The 15,492-nt window shown below is 45.6% G+C and overlaps 1 protein-coding gene across 7 annotated transcripts in view; it reads left to right on the forward strand.

Moving 5' to 3' along the window:
* Nucleotides 1-2,265: 2,265 nt before the first annotated feature.
* Nucleotides 2,266-15,492, forward strand: part of DOCK10 (dedicator of cytokinesis 10) — a 150,881-nt gene continuing 137,654 nt past the window's right edge. For 3 of the 7 annotated variants that reach the window (XM_035544606.2, XM_050712487.1, XM_050712494.1), the window contains exon 1: nt 2,266-2,549. In XM_035544606.2, coding sequence (XP_035400499.1) covers nt 2,439-2,549 — 111 coding nt within the window. In that variant the 5' untranslated portion in view covers nt 2,266-2,438. Of the gene's footprint in view, nt 2,550-7,542; nt 7,739-15,492 lie in introns of those variants that run through there. The other 4 variants (XM_050712488.1, XM_050712489.1, XM_050712483.1 and 1 more) reach the window with 4 other exon arrangements.

The raw sequence follows: 15,492 nt of genomic DNA on the forward strand, positions 1-15,492 counted from the left end.
AGAACCACATCACAGGATGCTCAAAATCAAACAGAAAAACTCTTACAAAGTACAGTGACCCTGTGTAACAACCAACCGAAATCAGAAATGTAAATAACTTCGGATTTGCAGAGGAACTCTGAGACAAACCAGAGTAATTCATTTTGCATAATAAATTATTTGGTAAGTAATCAAACGCATGTAAAATCCTGGGCACTTAGTCTCTGTGCTATGCATGACAGTTTGAAAGGCAGACTCAGCTCATCTTTGACAAAGCTACTTGTCCAGTCTATTACAAAATGTTTATTTAAGAGGATGATAATCAAGATTATATATCGTGTTTAATCCAACTGCCTGTTTGCTCATTATTTCAGTATTTGCGGATATTTCTTGCTTTCCCACAGGCTGGAAAATGTTTGTAGTGCAGAAACAGCCAGCTCTTTTATTCCTTGGAGTCTACTAATAAGTTTAAGCAGCTAACTGCTCACTGACAAGTGTCTGCAGATTCACGCAACCCCGAGCTTGCCCGTGTATGGTTGTGGAGAGAAGTAATGTGGAACACGGGCTGTTATTGCCTGACCACAGAGCTGACCACATTGTAGTAGGAACAACAGTACTCTGCCCAAAGCCAGGGATGGCTGCAGATTTCTGACCTGTACTGTGGTTCTTATTTTGTTAAAATCATTTTTCCAGAATTTGCATGGGCTTACTGAATGAATGCACTTTGAATGCACTCATAGATGCAATGTGTATTTGCTTACCTGTCTGCAACAAGTTGCAGTCAAATGTATCACAAATTGCATCTTTGTATTGAGGCAGAATGCTTCCTTAGAGTCATTAAAGCTACTCTTTCTTTTTTTCCTCCTCTTCGCAAGTTTCCTAGAATGAGTCTTATCTGGATTGCTTGCAAAGTGAGTGGAGTCTCCATCTTTCAGTCACTCTGTGTGTGAAATGTTTCTCAACAGAGCAAGAAAAAAAATCCCAGTCCAGTGCTACTTTCTTACTGAGCTTTAGCTTCAAGCAAGTATCATCTCCAAAATAATCCAAGGTAACACCTGCTGAATGGCAGGAATATCTAGACAAGTATCTTTAGTGGTTACAGACCACTTCTGGGGCACTTAACTGTACACTTCAGATAACTCACCTGGCTGGGAAAGGTTTACCTGGCAGAGGAATACTTGAACTCTTGGCTGTGCTGTTCTTGCTGTGCTCAGTAGCTTTAGGACACTTGGAGGCAGAACTGGGAGCTGTGCGGAGGCTGCAGGGAGCTGGCAGCGCACCGACACGTTCCTCTTGGTCACTCATCAGTGATTTGGCCACAGGTACAGAGAGTGGAAAGAAAGCGACTGCAGTTATTGTTTACCTTTTTGAAGAGGGTGTAAGTAAATTATGGGAGTTGTTTCAAAACTCACTGTTGTAACAACGGGGGGTGGAATTTAAGTCAAAGCCAAACCAGGAGGAGTCCCATGACATAGGGCTGGATCCTTCATGGGTATATGCTTCTGCAAGACGTGGTGCCTGCAGTGACTTAAAGCCACCTACCCCAGAACAGAGACCATGCTCTCCTCTGGGCCAGCAGTCAAGTTAACCAGCCTTGCTGCCTTTTGTGCCACAGCACCTTTCAGTCTCCACATTTCCCTCACACTTAGGTAGCATTGTGGCCTTTTCAAGGTTTACAGCTGAAGCCATCCAGGTTTTACTTCAGTTCTGTCTTAGGTAGATCACTGTATGCTCAACTGTGTAGTCACTCTAGAGTGCCTCCTGTCCCACACCTACCAGTGCAGCTAGATGATGGAAGTTCTGCATTAGGAGCAGAGTTTAAGTACCCTTGTGTGAGGAAACTCACAGAAACTCTAAATACCCCCTATTCTTCACACTACAGCTGCACGTTAAGGCATCAAGCAGCATTCCCTGCCAACACAGGCTACAATCTCTCTGTGGGCTAACATGCCTACCCATAAGCGTGTGTCAGTGAAGGGAGCAGGGTGCCATGCCAGGGGAAAGAAGGACTGGACAATGCCCAGCGCCCTGGCACCCATCGCTGCTGCCCAAACACCTCCCGCCCGCACTGAGACCGGGGACTGACAGGAGGCGATTCCTCCCCACCCCAAGAGCTGGGCTCCGCTCCTGGAGCTTCGCAGCGGGTGGCACCGGGCTGACCCTCCCTCTGTGGTACCCGGGCGGCGGGCTGAGCCCACGGGGCGGCCGCGGGGCCCCACAGGGCGGCCGGGTCAGCGCGGAGCGCCGTGAGGGAGGCGGCGGGAGCAGCCCCGCGCCTCAGCGCCTCAGCGGGCGGGACGAGCCACGGCCGCCCCTCAGGGCTCCGGGCGCGGGGCCGCCGCGCTGCGCATGGCCCGGGGAGGAGCGGGCTCGGGCGACGGCGGGGAAAAGAAGCCCAGTTCCGCTTCCTGACGAGCGGCCGGAGCGAGGGGTGCCTGCCCGCCTGGCTCCCGGTGCCCATGGCCGGCGAGAGGACGAGGCGCTTCACGCGGAGCCTGCTGCGGCCGGGGCAGGCGGCGGAGCTGCGGCACAGCGCGGCCACCGCCGCCAGCGGCCGCCTCCAGCAGCGGGTGAGCGCCGGAGGGCGAGGGGGGAAGGGAGGGTCCGGTACGGCTGCTGTGCCCCCAGGTGGGAGCTCGGCACCGGCGGTGCATGGCTGGGGTGTGCGGAGAGGGAGCGCCGTCTGCCTCCCTGAACCTCCCTGAAGCGCTGGCCGGTCGTTAGGCGTTCGTTCGCCGGTCTTCTGCCGCGGTCCCTTCGGGTTTTTTAAAGCTGCGAGTTAGGAGAGCCAAACGACTCCTTCTTAGACGAATAAGCGTGTCACGACGTCTGTGATTCACGTAGCTCAAATGTTTTCCTTTACTAACTCTTCAGGCGAGACAGCTCATTAAGTAGACTAGAAAGAGGGAAAGTTGTAAGCGAAACGTCACCGCTCCTCAAAGTTTGCCCCACAGCCGTGCTTTCTGCCTCCCCCCGCACAGCACGGGAACTAGCTGTGCAGCTGTGTGCCGTGCACTGGGGGGCTTCCCCCGCGGATCCGCAGTGGCCTCGTCCCCTACGAACGGGCAGCCGTGCCGCGACGGGGCTCCGCTTGGGGCCGCATCGCTTCTTGCTTCTAGCTGTCCGTACACCAAACGCGAGTTGTGTTCTGTACCTCGCTAGATTTGCAGTGCTTTTGCAGTCAACTTTGAAGGTCTTCATGAGGTATTTCCAAGCTTCTGACTTGTGAAAGCTTGGTAGAGGCTTACTTGTCTTTCCTGGCTTCCCACCAAAGTTCAGCGTGCCATTAGCTCTTGTCAAAATCCTGAGGTGTCTGTGCAACCGGGGCACTGGCAGATTTGCTCAGTCCTGCTGGCTGGGCACCCAGGGATTAGCGTTTGGCTCACTGTCAGACAGGTTACACGGCGCTGATAAAGGCTTGGTGGAAATGTTCTACGAACCATCAGGGTTGGTTTGGGCTCTGCCCAGGCACTGTGCTGGGTTGTTGTCCCCTACGAGAGTATATTGAAGTCCATACACCGGCTAAACTATGGCGTCGTCTAATTGCAACTCAAAGTATTAGAAATGAAGTTCTGTTAGAAGAACTTCTTGCTCTGCTGTGTCTCTGCTGTAAGAATACGAGAAAAACAGAGGAGATTGACGAAGCACATCTGAATTTGATGGTCTGGATCCCTTGAGGAGGGAATTGGGGTTTTGTTTAATTGTTTTTCAGTTGTTGCTAACAGAATTTAAACTGATAACTGAAGAATATAACATTTAATTACTACTCATGCATTTGAGTTGTATTTTGTTCAATCTCTCTTTAAAACATCCAGCCTTCAGTTGTGGGGCAGTGAGAAGTATCTGTCACTTCTGTGAGTCTGACTTCCTGCCCCATGATGAAACGTACTGCTGCTGGATTTCATCAGGGCTTTTGGTTTGGTTTCGAAGGCAAATGCAGGCAGATCTGCAGAGATGGTCTTTTAAAGATACCGAGGTTCAGATTTGAAGACGCCGGGCCAAACTCTGGTTTCAGTTATGCTGCTCAGCGGGGGCACCGAGGGACTTCCAGATGTTGCGTTTTATTCACCAGCAGGCACAACGGTTCTGAAGCCTCGGTTGCTTGCTGCGTTGAATATGTATGTCTCTGAGAAACTTGATGAAGTTACCATCTTTTTACTATACTTTTTGGGATTGCCAGTAGTGTTGCTCGTGAAAGCCAAATTTCCGTAGAGTTCCTCATGCTGAGAACTCCTGCTGGGGTACAACACTCCTATCCTCCAGATGAAATCTCCTCTAGCTACAGGAAGGCAGAACGAGACCAATTAGCCGTCATGCCTTAGCCAGCGGGCAGAAGGCCCCTTGCTGCAGTGCCAGGCCTGGAGCTGCCCTGCTGAGCTACGAGGCTCAGAGCTGGGCAGTGCCGTCGTCCCCATGGGTCTCTCCGGTCATCATTTGTGGGGATGATCCTGTCCTGGTGCCGTGCCAGTGCTGCAGGCATAAGGATGTTGCATTGCTCTTGTAGAAAAGCACTACAGGACCTCAGCGTTCTGGCTAAACTTGCACTGGTGTTTTTTTGTTGGTGGTGGTGTGGTGGTTTTTTCTGTACCAGAAGCAAGTATCCCTGTAGAAGAGAAAAACCTGGTGCGTTCCATGGGGTGTGTTGGCACCCCTTGCATCTTGTTCTGCATGTTTCAGCATGTTGTGCTCCAGTTGTGCCAAACCTGGCATTGTAAATCTTGTGTTGGAGCGTCCTGCAAGTTGCTGCTGCGGCACTCAAGGGTCTGTAAATAACTGGCTGCTGCAAAGTAGGGAAAGTGGAAAGGTGGATGAACTGAGCGTTCTGGAACTGCTTTTGTGTCTGTCCTATATGAAGTTTCAGCTGGGCCTCTGTCAGCCCAATTTGTAACAGCACCTGCAGCAGGGGTCCTTCGTGTCTTAGCAATTTGTTGGGGGCCCAGGGAGCAAATGCCTGTTGGTGTTACCTCCCAGAGAACAGTGGAGTAGTGAGTTGTGTCTGTCAGCTCCTTGCTGCCCTCAAATACATCACTTCTTCTGCTATATGCTTTCCTTTCATTTTGTTCATATTTATTTGCTTAATGTAGAAAAAATGTTGCAAGGTGTTGCAAGTATTCAGCTCAAAATTCTGTTTGTAGACCAAAAAAAGTGTCAGAGTAATCAAGGGAATGGGGATATATAAGTAACTTTTTAGTGCTATGAAAGATATAAAGTGGAAACAGAGATTGAGTGGGAAGTATATACTTTTTATACTTTTAATTTATGTATATTTTACATCTATAATTATATATCTTATTGGCAGTGTAGTAGCTGCAGTATTTCAACGCGGGTAAGACATTCTACATTAATTACAGAAGTCTTCAGCAAATGCAAGGGGGTGCTACTGTCAGGTGTTAATGGTGTGTGGCAGTACTTCAGGTGGCTTCAATAATTGCCCAGTTATTTCCTGTTAACTAATTCTTTCTTCTAGAGAGGGCAATTTACAAAAACTAATCAGTGAAATTGATCAGTGTCATCTAAAAGAAGGTAAATAATTTAGTGTATTTTGAAACTGTCACAAAATTCTTTCTATGTTCTAACAGAAAAGGCTTGTTAGAAATTTGCACTGTGAACACTCGCTGCCTAGCAAGCTGACTAGCTGTGCACAAGAAAGGGAAATTAATGTCTGTTGTTTCGTTTGTCTGCAACTGCAGCAAGGTTTCTCTGCAAGTTTTTAGGATAGGGATGGGCCACTCAGTGCTTCTAGAAATCTGATTGCTAGCCACTTAGTTATTATGAAACTTTGCATTATATCGTTATTTCCAGGTCACAATTAATTTGGCTAAGTACTGCTGGCTGCAGCACTCATCCTTTACATAAAGTATTGTGACAATGCTTTCATAAAAGGCCTGTGGGGGGTCTTGCTCCTCATCTCTCTTCTGTAGTTTACCAAGTTAATAGCAGGCTGGAATTGGGCTGCTCCATGTGTCTTTTTTTTGGCAGAGGTTTCTTTCCGTCGTGCTGCAGCCAAGTGTAGAAAGTTGTGGTGTCCAATGACCCTACACTGGCTGTCTTTCTTGAGTGGAATCTGGATTACATGGGCTTCCCTTTTTTTTCTCTTTTTTTTTTTTTTTTGAGGGGTGAAGGGTCTTTACCTTACCTGAGGGCAGTGCAATTCCTCCTTGAAAGAACGGGTCCCAGTTATTTCCAATGTGTGTTTTATGTCATATGTTCTTCACAAGTAATAAAGGCTCCTTTTTTATTGTGTATTTTTAGTTTTAGAGCTAATTTTTAGTTCTGAAGGTAGGTAATGAAGTGTTTGTGACTTTATCTGTTTTGTTTTATGGTGATTTCAGTGGTGTGGCGTAGTCTCAAAGGAAGAGTAATCTGCATTGCTTGCAGTCGCGCAGAGAACACCCATTGCCTTGGTACCCAGGGTGATAACAACAACGGAGCTTTGACCATTCTCACCCCGTTGGGCCCGGCTGTATGGCCTTTTCTCATCACGCAGCCGCGCTCGGGTTAGACTTCCATGTTCAAAATCAGGCCAATGAATGAAATAGTCTCCACAGTGAAAACTTCGTTTGTTTAGAAGGTACAGTGTTAGCTGAGCTATTCTAAGGACAGAAGTACTTTGAAAACTGGGCTGTGAAAGGCTCCTTTCTTCTGAGGATATTCTGATGTCTACTGTTTGTCCAGTGTGAACTAAAGTAAGGCATTTATACAGACAGTGAATGTACCATGTTGTTAGAAATAAATAGGCTGTATGTGTTTATACATACGTGTACATGCCTGGGCTTCACACGCCATCTACTAGATATTTGTCTATTTCTCTGTAGACTTCTTAATGTATTAGCTTGTTCTTTTTTTCCTTTTTTTCTTTGGTTAAAGCTGAGGTGAGAGCCTGGTGAAATAATCCTAAAAACATGCACAGAGTGAAAGCCTCATCCCCATTTTTGTGGTTGAGGAGAGAGTTTATTCATTGCACAGGCAGAAGGGAATGTTATCTGCAGTCTAGGTCTGTGAAGATTCTGCTTTTGAAGTCTTTGTGTTTGAGTTGTCATGGTCTCTTCAGGCCAGACAACTTGTCAGGTATGTTTAGGATGTTAGCGACTATAATGAAGTTTTAAACAACTTTTTTATATTTGTATTTTACCTGTGAAACTTGTTCATGAGTCTGCATTCCAAAATTTATCTTTAATATCCTCTACATCTTCAAAGACAAAACCCAACGTTATAAGTAATTTCCTCAATCAGCTTTTTTTTTTTTTTTTTTTTTTTTTTTTTTTTTTTTTTTTTTAAGTTTTCGTGTCTGATGACTAATTTCATAGCTGTTCTTCGGTTGGGGTATCCCAAGGACACCTGCAGTGGTGTGGACCTGACAAGGATCTGATCATTTTCAGCTGGCTGCTGGAGCCCAGATGTAAGAGCAAACCAAGCAAAGGGCACAGACAAGAATGTACTGTTTGCACATTCTCCAGCTGCTAGGCTCCCTCCTCTGCAGGCAGACAAAGGGGCCAATTTCTTCTCCTGAGTAATTCTAGGAACTTCATTTGATGCTTGTACCGGGGATCAAACTGACGCACAAATGAAGAAAGAGAGATAAGGGAAGAAAGCCACAGAGAAGGGTGGAGGAGAAAAAGGAAGAAAATGGTCTAGAAAGAGTTCACAAGCACTGGAGAAAATGGGGGAAAAGAGAAAAGACTTTGTGGGGAAAGAGACGCTGAAGAAGACAATGAAACGGAGGAAAGAAATGAAGAGATCTGCAAGAAAGGTTCGTCAGGTTGGTGAATAACTCATGCAAATAAACCCTTAATATGAAATACACAGGCAGTCATTTCGCAGGTAGTGAGACCAGAGCACTTCGGTTTAAATGTAGTTTTTGCTGTTGTCTTGAATCTGTCACTCAAATAATGCTTTGTTTTGAATTGATGTGAAGTGAGTCAGCTTGAGTAACTCAAAATGATCTCAGTTTATAGAAGCCGCATTAACTTTTTCCCCCTGCTTACAAGGTTAAATAAGGGGTCTGGAGAAGGGAATATGAACAGCAGTAGGGAAGAGAGGGAGAATCTGGAAAATTAAGCCTTGTATTGGGTTTGGAGGATGGTTGGGCAGAGAGGAGGTTTAGTGTTGTGGCTTTTAGCAGGCAGTTTTGCAGTGCATATGTCACTTCCAGAAGTCAAAACATGTTTGCAACTTTGCTAGCACAAGGTCAAAAGGCTATGAAGTAGTGACACGGGTGTGATTATTACACAAATAACAAAGACTTAACAACAGTATGTGTAACACTTGCCAGTTGAGGATTGCCTGCGTTTTGCAAAAATCAACAGTATTTCTCTGAAGCTGGATGATTTTTTTTGTCTGCTTTATACCGACTGCATTTTCTTATGTTATGCTGACTTTATTCTGGTTTTGCTGATAAGGAGAACAAAACAAAAAGATAACTGCCCAAGATCTCGCAGTGAACATACAGTGAGCCTCAGAACAGCGGTCTCTAAGTTCATTCCTGCCGTGGGCTGCCCTGCCACGCTTAGCCAAATCGTTTGCCTGACTCTTACAGCTGCTCTGCAGTCTGCCCCCTGCTCTCATTGCTGACCTGGGCAATTTTCCCCTCTCCTCTAAAATGTAAGAAAACCAAGAGCTGCCTGCTCTCTTTGTGCTTCTCCTCAGTTTGTCCCTTTCAGAGCAGAACACAAACAGGCTCCAAATTGCACTGTGACAAGTGGGCAGCAAGCTGCATTAGTGCTAAATGCTCAAGTGTGTCAGTGAAGCCTTCCAGAGCCTTTCTCTTACAGGAGAAATTCAGGAGGCTTGTTTGTTTTCACCTTTCTCCTCTTCCTTGTTTTTTAGATTGGTCTCACAGTACAATAGTCTATTTTTTTTTTTCCCCCTCTGTCATTGGTATGTAATTAAAACCTAAACACGTAGGTTAAACAGATTTTAGTAGGCTGCTTCTTATCTCTGGTACCATTTTTTTCCGATGATACATACACGCTGGCTTTTCGTTTTTATGTCTTGCACGGTGCCTTACAAACATAGGGAGGGAGTTTCCGTGGAGCACTGGGGACGGGGCTGCCCAGCCTCACCTCCCCAGCTTGCGCTCGGGGGTTAGCATCCACAAAAAGCCCCCTTGCTTGGGTGCTGTAAGGCTGCTAGCAGCTGGAACCCGAATACTGCGTGGTTTGGAACGTCAGCAGATGACAGAATGTAGATGGGCTTCGGGCTTGTAGAAAAACATGTCGCATGAGGAAATCTGGAGATGTTTCTGAGATGGGGTTTGTCCTGTGCGGCCAGCTCAGCAGCGTGGACTATAGCTACCACCATTAGGATCCCAGGTAATTACAGAGAAACGGAGCTGGATGCCTTGGCACAACAGGGGTCTGCTGCTGCCTCTGTGGAACCATGTCTTATCTCTGCAGCCTCAAATCAAAATTCCCAAAGAATGGAAGAAAAAATTACACCCAATTACATTTTAAGTTACCAATTGATTCATTTTTAATTAGCACTTAGCTTTTTACAAGATTTTCTTCACACTCTGGCTGTTGTGTGGTTGGTATTGTGTTTATTTAGCAAGCTGTCAACTTTGTAGTGATTGTCTTAATGCTGAGTGTGGTTCTCCACGTGTGGATTCGTGTTGTGTGGAGGAAGTACAAGGCAATTGTGTTGTTGAGTCTGAAATTGGCTTGTTTGCTTTTCGTCTTTGAGAGTAACTTCGGCTGACTTGAGGCAAACATGATTCTAGGTTACTTTGACATGTTGACCTAAATTAAATGATGTAGATATAATGAAATGTAATGAATGCAACCGAGTTGGATACAATAAAGGGGAAAAAATACTTTCTTTGAGTGTCATTATTTATGAGCGAGAGTAGTACAGAAACATCTCTCTGAAACTGCAATGGCTAAATATGGTTAGAATAGAAAAAAAAAGAAAACTTCATCTTCGGTTTCAGTTAATATAACTTGATTTATTTTTTTTAAGCTGACATTTAAATGCATTGTTTATCCATGTATGTTTTCTGCTAGACAAACCTGCTTTTGCTTCTTTGAGTAAGCTAATGTACATCAGCTGCTTTTAATGAGTGCTTCTGATTTACTGGCAAGAATGAAGTTCTGGCTGCTCAGGTGTTTCATAAAGCCCACGCCTGTGCCTCTCCTCACACTGAGCTAGAGGCTCACCATGTGGCGAGCACAATGGCTCTGCATAGACAATACCATTTACTTTTTATAACAGGTAGCGGTGACAGACTATATGTTAAATGTGTCTTTGTCTCAATGCAAGTTCCTCAGTGGTCTTTAGTTCTAGGTCGTCTGTTAGTTTATTTTTTCTTGTTTTTTTTTGGGGGGGGAGAGCTTGGCGCAGGTTGAAGAAAACAGACTTCTCAAGTGTGAGACCCTTCCCTGATCTGAGGTTTGGCCAGGCTCTGGGAGAATCTGAGGAGGTCTGTAACCCTTGTGGGATTTCAGCTCCTACCCCCACCCCAGGGATTCCTCTGGCTTCCAAAGACTGTTTCACTTGGAGTTCAAACTAGGCTTTTGTCTTTTATGGGAGTTAGAGAGGAATCCTTTACGGCTGCAGGTGTTTAACACAAGTCTTCCTGTAACACCTTTACTACTGTCTTTGCATTTCTTCTCAATGTTAGGATTAATTGCTCTTACCTTCTTCTCCCCTGCTCTGTTTCCTACGTTCACTCTGTGCCAAGGGTTACTGCAGCGCAGGGTGGGCACCAGGGTTGGTGTCGCAAAGCCCTGCAGCGCAGCGCAGCCTTCCTGGGGCTGGTGGGCTGCTGTCCCAGCTGTGCTGGGTACAAACCTGCTGCCCCTGCGCCTCTCCATTTCTTGCCACCCCCTGCTCCCGCCTGTCAGCCGTTGCCTCTCTGCCTACGGGCTGCCCCAGCTCCTCTCCCTTCTCGTTGTTTCAAGCTTATGTTGGATTTTTAGGCAGATCGTCTCCACTGTGGGGAAGAGAAGTGGCACAAAGGTGGGGGGAGAACCACCGGGGTATCTCCTGGCCCCAGTGGCTTCTAACCCTGAAACGACTTCTTCCATCCCCTTCTGCTGTGAGATGCTTGTTGCTGCTGCCTCCTCTTCCTCTCCCCAGCCCCTGCCTTCCTGCCCTCTTGGCCCTCTGGCAGCCCCAGGGGAGAGTCCAAGCCAAAAAGGCAGCAGAACAGGGAAAGGAAAGGCTGCTTGTGCCCCGAGACTGCATGCGGTGGAGGTGCAGACTGGGGAAGGGAAGGAGGGCAGGTCTCCATGGCTCCCTTCTCTGCCCTTTGGAAGCAAATACAAGTGCTCCTTTCCAGGCTGTGAGCAGGACAGGAGAAAGTATTCGGAGCGTGTTGAGTCTTTCAGAGTGAAAGTGTTGGGCTGAAATCGGTCCAGGGGCTATTGGTTGGACCATGCTGATTTAAATAACATCATCTCTGGAGGCTGTCCCATGAAGGAGCTCTTCACATTGCTATGCAAGTACCAAGGTGCATGCCAGGCTTGATGCCTTTTGTTAAGAATGCCTCCATTGCATTTCCCAGGACACATTAACGTGAGGTATTTGTAGCAATATCAGTCTGTTTTGAAGATAGAAATGTGCAGACTTTCTCCTGGCTTTTTGTTAAATATTTTTTTTCTTTCTACCAAAGAAATTGGTGAACATGTTACAGGAATACTGCTGGTAAACACCTGCAGCTCTTCTCTTAGAGCAGCCTCAGAGTGGTCTCAAGTCTCCAAAGCAGTTCAGGGGCCAGAGCCTGGCCATCCTGGGGGAGGAGCTGGTTCATGCCTTCAGGCTTCTCAACTGGGCTGAGCAAAACAGAGGAAAGAGCATGGTACAGAGCAACGGCACACTGACGGACAGGGTCCTTGGGCAAGCGAGTCCTGGGCCCCACCTCTGGCTTAGCGATTCCCCCTGCAGGGAGAAAGGGACTGATGAGTAAGTGTTAAAAGCAGTGATGAGTAGACTTTGATATTTATTCCAGAATATCATGTGGTCCGTATCTTTTGTATTCACACACTTGCATACTAAAACATGTGCTGAGCTATCGTGTCCCCATTGTCACTATATAGGAACACTTTTTTTCCTTCCATTCGTGTGTAGCAGGTGGATTTCCACCAGCAAACAAAGAGCAGTTGCAGTAACAAAACAGAAGTGAAGTATCATATGCAGTTCTCGTTTGAAAATTAGTTACTAAAATGTATCTGCCTGTTTCAGAGCTCACACCTCCCTTTAAGCACTGGTCGCCTTTTGCGTGAGTAACGGTTGTTTTTCTCATTGAACTGTCATTGTGTGGTGCTTCTGTTCTGCTGACACCATTTCATTAAATGGCTGCACGGTGAGCACAGGTTGAAATTAAGTCACAGGATGTTACATAGAATTGCTGCATGAATTTATCCTCGTAGGTCCACCAGAATTAATGAGAGCTGTTTCTGAGGCTGGTTAGGAGAACTTACCAAACTGAAATGAAGGAAATACATGAGCAGAAATTTAGCTTACCCTCTTTCCTAGTCAAATAATAACTTGTGGTGTAACAGCAGCATCAGAAGTCTCTAATTTATACTAAAATAAAAAGTTGCAGTCTAGGTAGATTTACCTCTTCTGTGGGTGTATATCTCAGAAACTTCCTGATAGTTATTTACTTCAACCATGTAGCCAAGTTGGTACAAAAATCCTTTTTGCCTTCTTTGTATCCTTCCATCAGCAAGCGTAACTGCAGGGCAGTTTGGGGTGGAAGTTACAAGTGACTTACATGGCAACAAGCACTGGGACTGGAGGACACCGTAATTGACATGCATTGGTATGAAGTTTATCTGCCTTTTTTTTTTCTTGTTCCTGCAGTGAGAACCCTTCAAGCTTACTAGACATGGCCTGTATACTGCACTTAATCATTATCTTGCCCTCAATTCTTTATTCTTGTATCTTCCCACTCCCTGCTTTGCTGCCCTTGCTCCTTCCAGTCCTCAGCCCTTGTTGCTGTGTCTCTCCCACTCATCTCTGAGCCTCCATTAATGCCTCTCTGTGCGCAGGGAACAGTATGTCGGTTGTGTGTTGGGCACCCTATCTGCGCTTGCCATCCACGCCATCTTAAAACCCACTTCTTCCAGGAATTCTGTGTCCCTGTTCCTCAAACCAATAATCTCTCTGCTCCTTCTCTTCACTGAACAGCTCTCCAGTGTTATGCTGTTGTAGCCATGCCTCCCTCGCTCCCATATGGTCAACATGAAGCCTTTGGGTTCAGTAGCAAGTCTCCTTCTTAGCTTTAGTATAAAATTTTACATTAAACAAATGGGTTTATATACGATTGCTATTAGAACAACTGTTTGCTAGGTAAAAGATCATTCAAATAAGAGGTAGAGTGACTCCTCTTTGAAAGAAGAATCTGTCAGATATGTCTGTTCCCTTAAAGCACTTCTGTACCAGTGGATCCCTGTTCAGTGCTTACACAGTATTTACAGATGATTATGTATACAGTGGAATGTCTTAATGCACCTGTATCAAGTCTATTTTAAAAATATTTAAACCAATTAAGCAAATAGGTGGCTGCCAGGGCTACCATCTGTTTCCTTGGAGTAATGTGGCATGCATAGGTTTGGGGGGGGGTGGAGGGGTGTTAAGCAGAGAGACTTGGCATTTAAGTTTCATGGTGATTGATACTGAGGTGTGCTAGAACGAGCTATAAGCCCCTCTGTACTTGTTCTTTGTGCCCCAACATTTCTGGGTTTCTCTTTCTTACCATTATTTCCCAGGGTGTTTTTTAGAAGAGCCCAGCTCCTAACCCTAAAGGGATTCAGATTTGAAAGTGCAAATTTCTTTAGCGTTCGGAAGTTTGTGTAATAAAGGATGGGAGATGGCAAGTGACTGTTACAACTGGAGTTTGAAGAGCTGAGATATAAAACCTCTGGGCTGATTTTTACTGCGGTGGCTCCCCCTTGGCCCTCACTCCTGTGGCAGCTGGACTGGGAAGCTCTCAGCGCTTGGGCACATGGAGCCCGAAGTCCCCAATGGCATGGCCACCACAGAGGAGCACACAGTGACATTCAGCCCCTCTCGAATCAATCTGGTGTGGTTTGCATCGCTTCTGATAAGCCTCAGTTGTGCTACCTGTGCAGAGGGGAAGGTAGGCATGTGTTGGGGCTGGCAGGGAGAGGAGGATTGTTTCCAAGGAAAAGCACTAAATTCGGGCTTGCCATTTTGCCCTGGTAAAACAGCTGCAGTTGCACAAAAGCCTGTGTATCAACTGGCTGTTGACAGTTAAAAGGATGAGACCTTTAAAAACGAGAAGTCCTTATATATGTGGTTATTAATAGATGAAACTACAAGAATTACAGGAATTAAAACTAAAGAATTTAAAAGAAATCCAGATCTTCCCCCTCACGTGTTTCCTCCCCCACGCACCCTTTTTTTTCCCCTTCCCCCCCCACACCTCCCTTCCTTTTAATTGCTTTGAGGCTTAAAACAGTGAAGCTAGAGGTGTTTTCATATAATGCTACTGAATTTAGGTAGATGATACTAACTGGGAATATTTAGGGATGTGAAGATCGTTGTTTTTCCTTGCCTTTTAGTTGTGGCTATTGAGGGTGAGTCTTCTGCTCATCAGTATCTGGACCTGCCTGGGCATCTGAGTGTTTGCCTGTGGTTCTTTACTGCTCTTTGGAGGGGGTGAGGGTATATTTGGTATGCTTTGAAGTGTGTGCCTCTTCCTAAGAGAGGAAAATAACCAAAGAACTGTCACCAAAATTTATTTTTATTTTTTTTTTAGTAATGGGCTTTGTGGGGAACCGCACTGAGATTGGTGCCTATACTACTGAAAGCCTAACATGTTGGCCTACCATTCTCCTCTCGTTCTCATTTATGAAGATATTTTCTGTTCTTGAAGAAAACTACATGGAAGTAATAGGCAGCTTACTGTTTCATTTAATTAACTGCAGCTAGCATTTATAGGGCAAAAAGAAGGTGGCAAAATGGTGATGGGCAGGTTCTTTTTGTCTGTGTCAGAGCTCCAGGTTTTTTTCCCTGTAGCCAATATGCCAAACAAGTCCTGCTGTCATTAACTAACAAGGACTTTTTTGAAATATTTTCAGTCTTGAGGGTGCAAAAATAACAAAGTGAACCATGACTGGAGAGGAATAATACTTCCTAGTTGGTACTATCACGGGCTCAGCTTAACAGACTTTTTTTGTCTGTAAGATAACAGAAATGAAAACTAGTGAAGTGTAAGTGCTGACAGTATGACTGTTTTTAGACAGCTTGGCAGGAAACATTCACTATTTCCTGTTCTGTTTGATGTTCTGTTGACTTTCTCATAAATACTAACCCTGCTGGGGCATCGGTGTTTGCTGCTACAGTAGTATGGCTATAACAATGAAAATAATAAAAGACAATGCCAATAACAGCCAGATTTAAATGTCTTCTGTTGCTTTAAATAGATTGAGTGGGTTTGGTTTTAAAAAAAATACAGAATTTTCCATTAGGTTTTTGGTCCCACTGGAGCATCTTTCCAACTCAAATATGTAGACTTCTATCTGCATAGTTGAGCTGGGAAGTGGA

This window comes from Cygnus atratus, chromosome 9 (assembly GCF_013377495.2).
Source record: "Cygnus atratus isolate AKBS03 ecotype Queensland, Australia chromosome 9, CAtr_DNAZoo_HiC_assembly, whole genome shotgun sequence".
Lineage (NCBI taxonomy): Eukaryota > Metazoa > Chordata > Aves > Anseriformes > Anatidae > Cygnus > Cygnus atratus.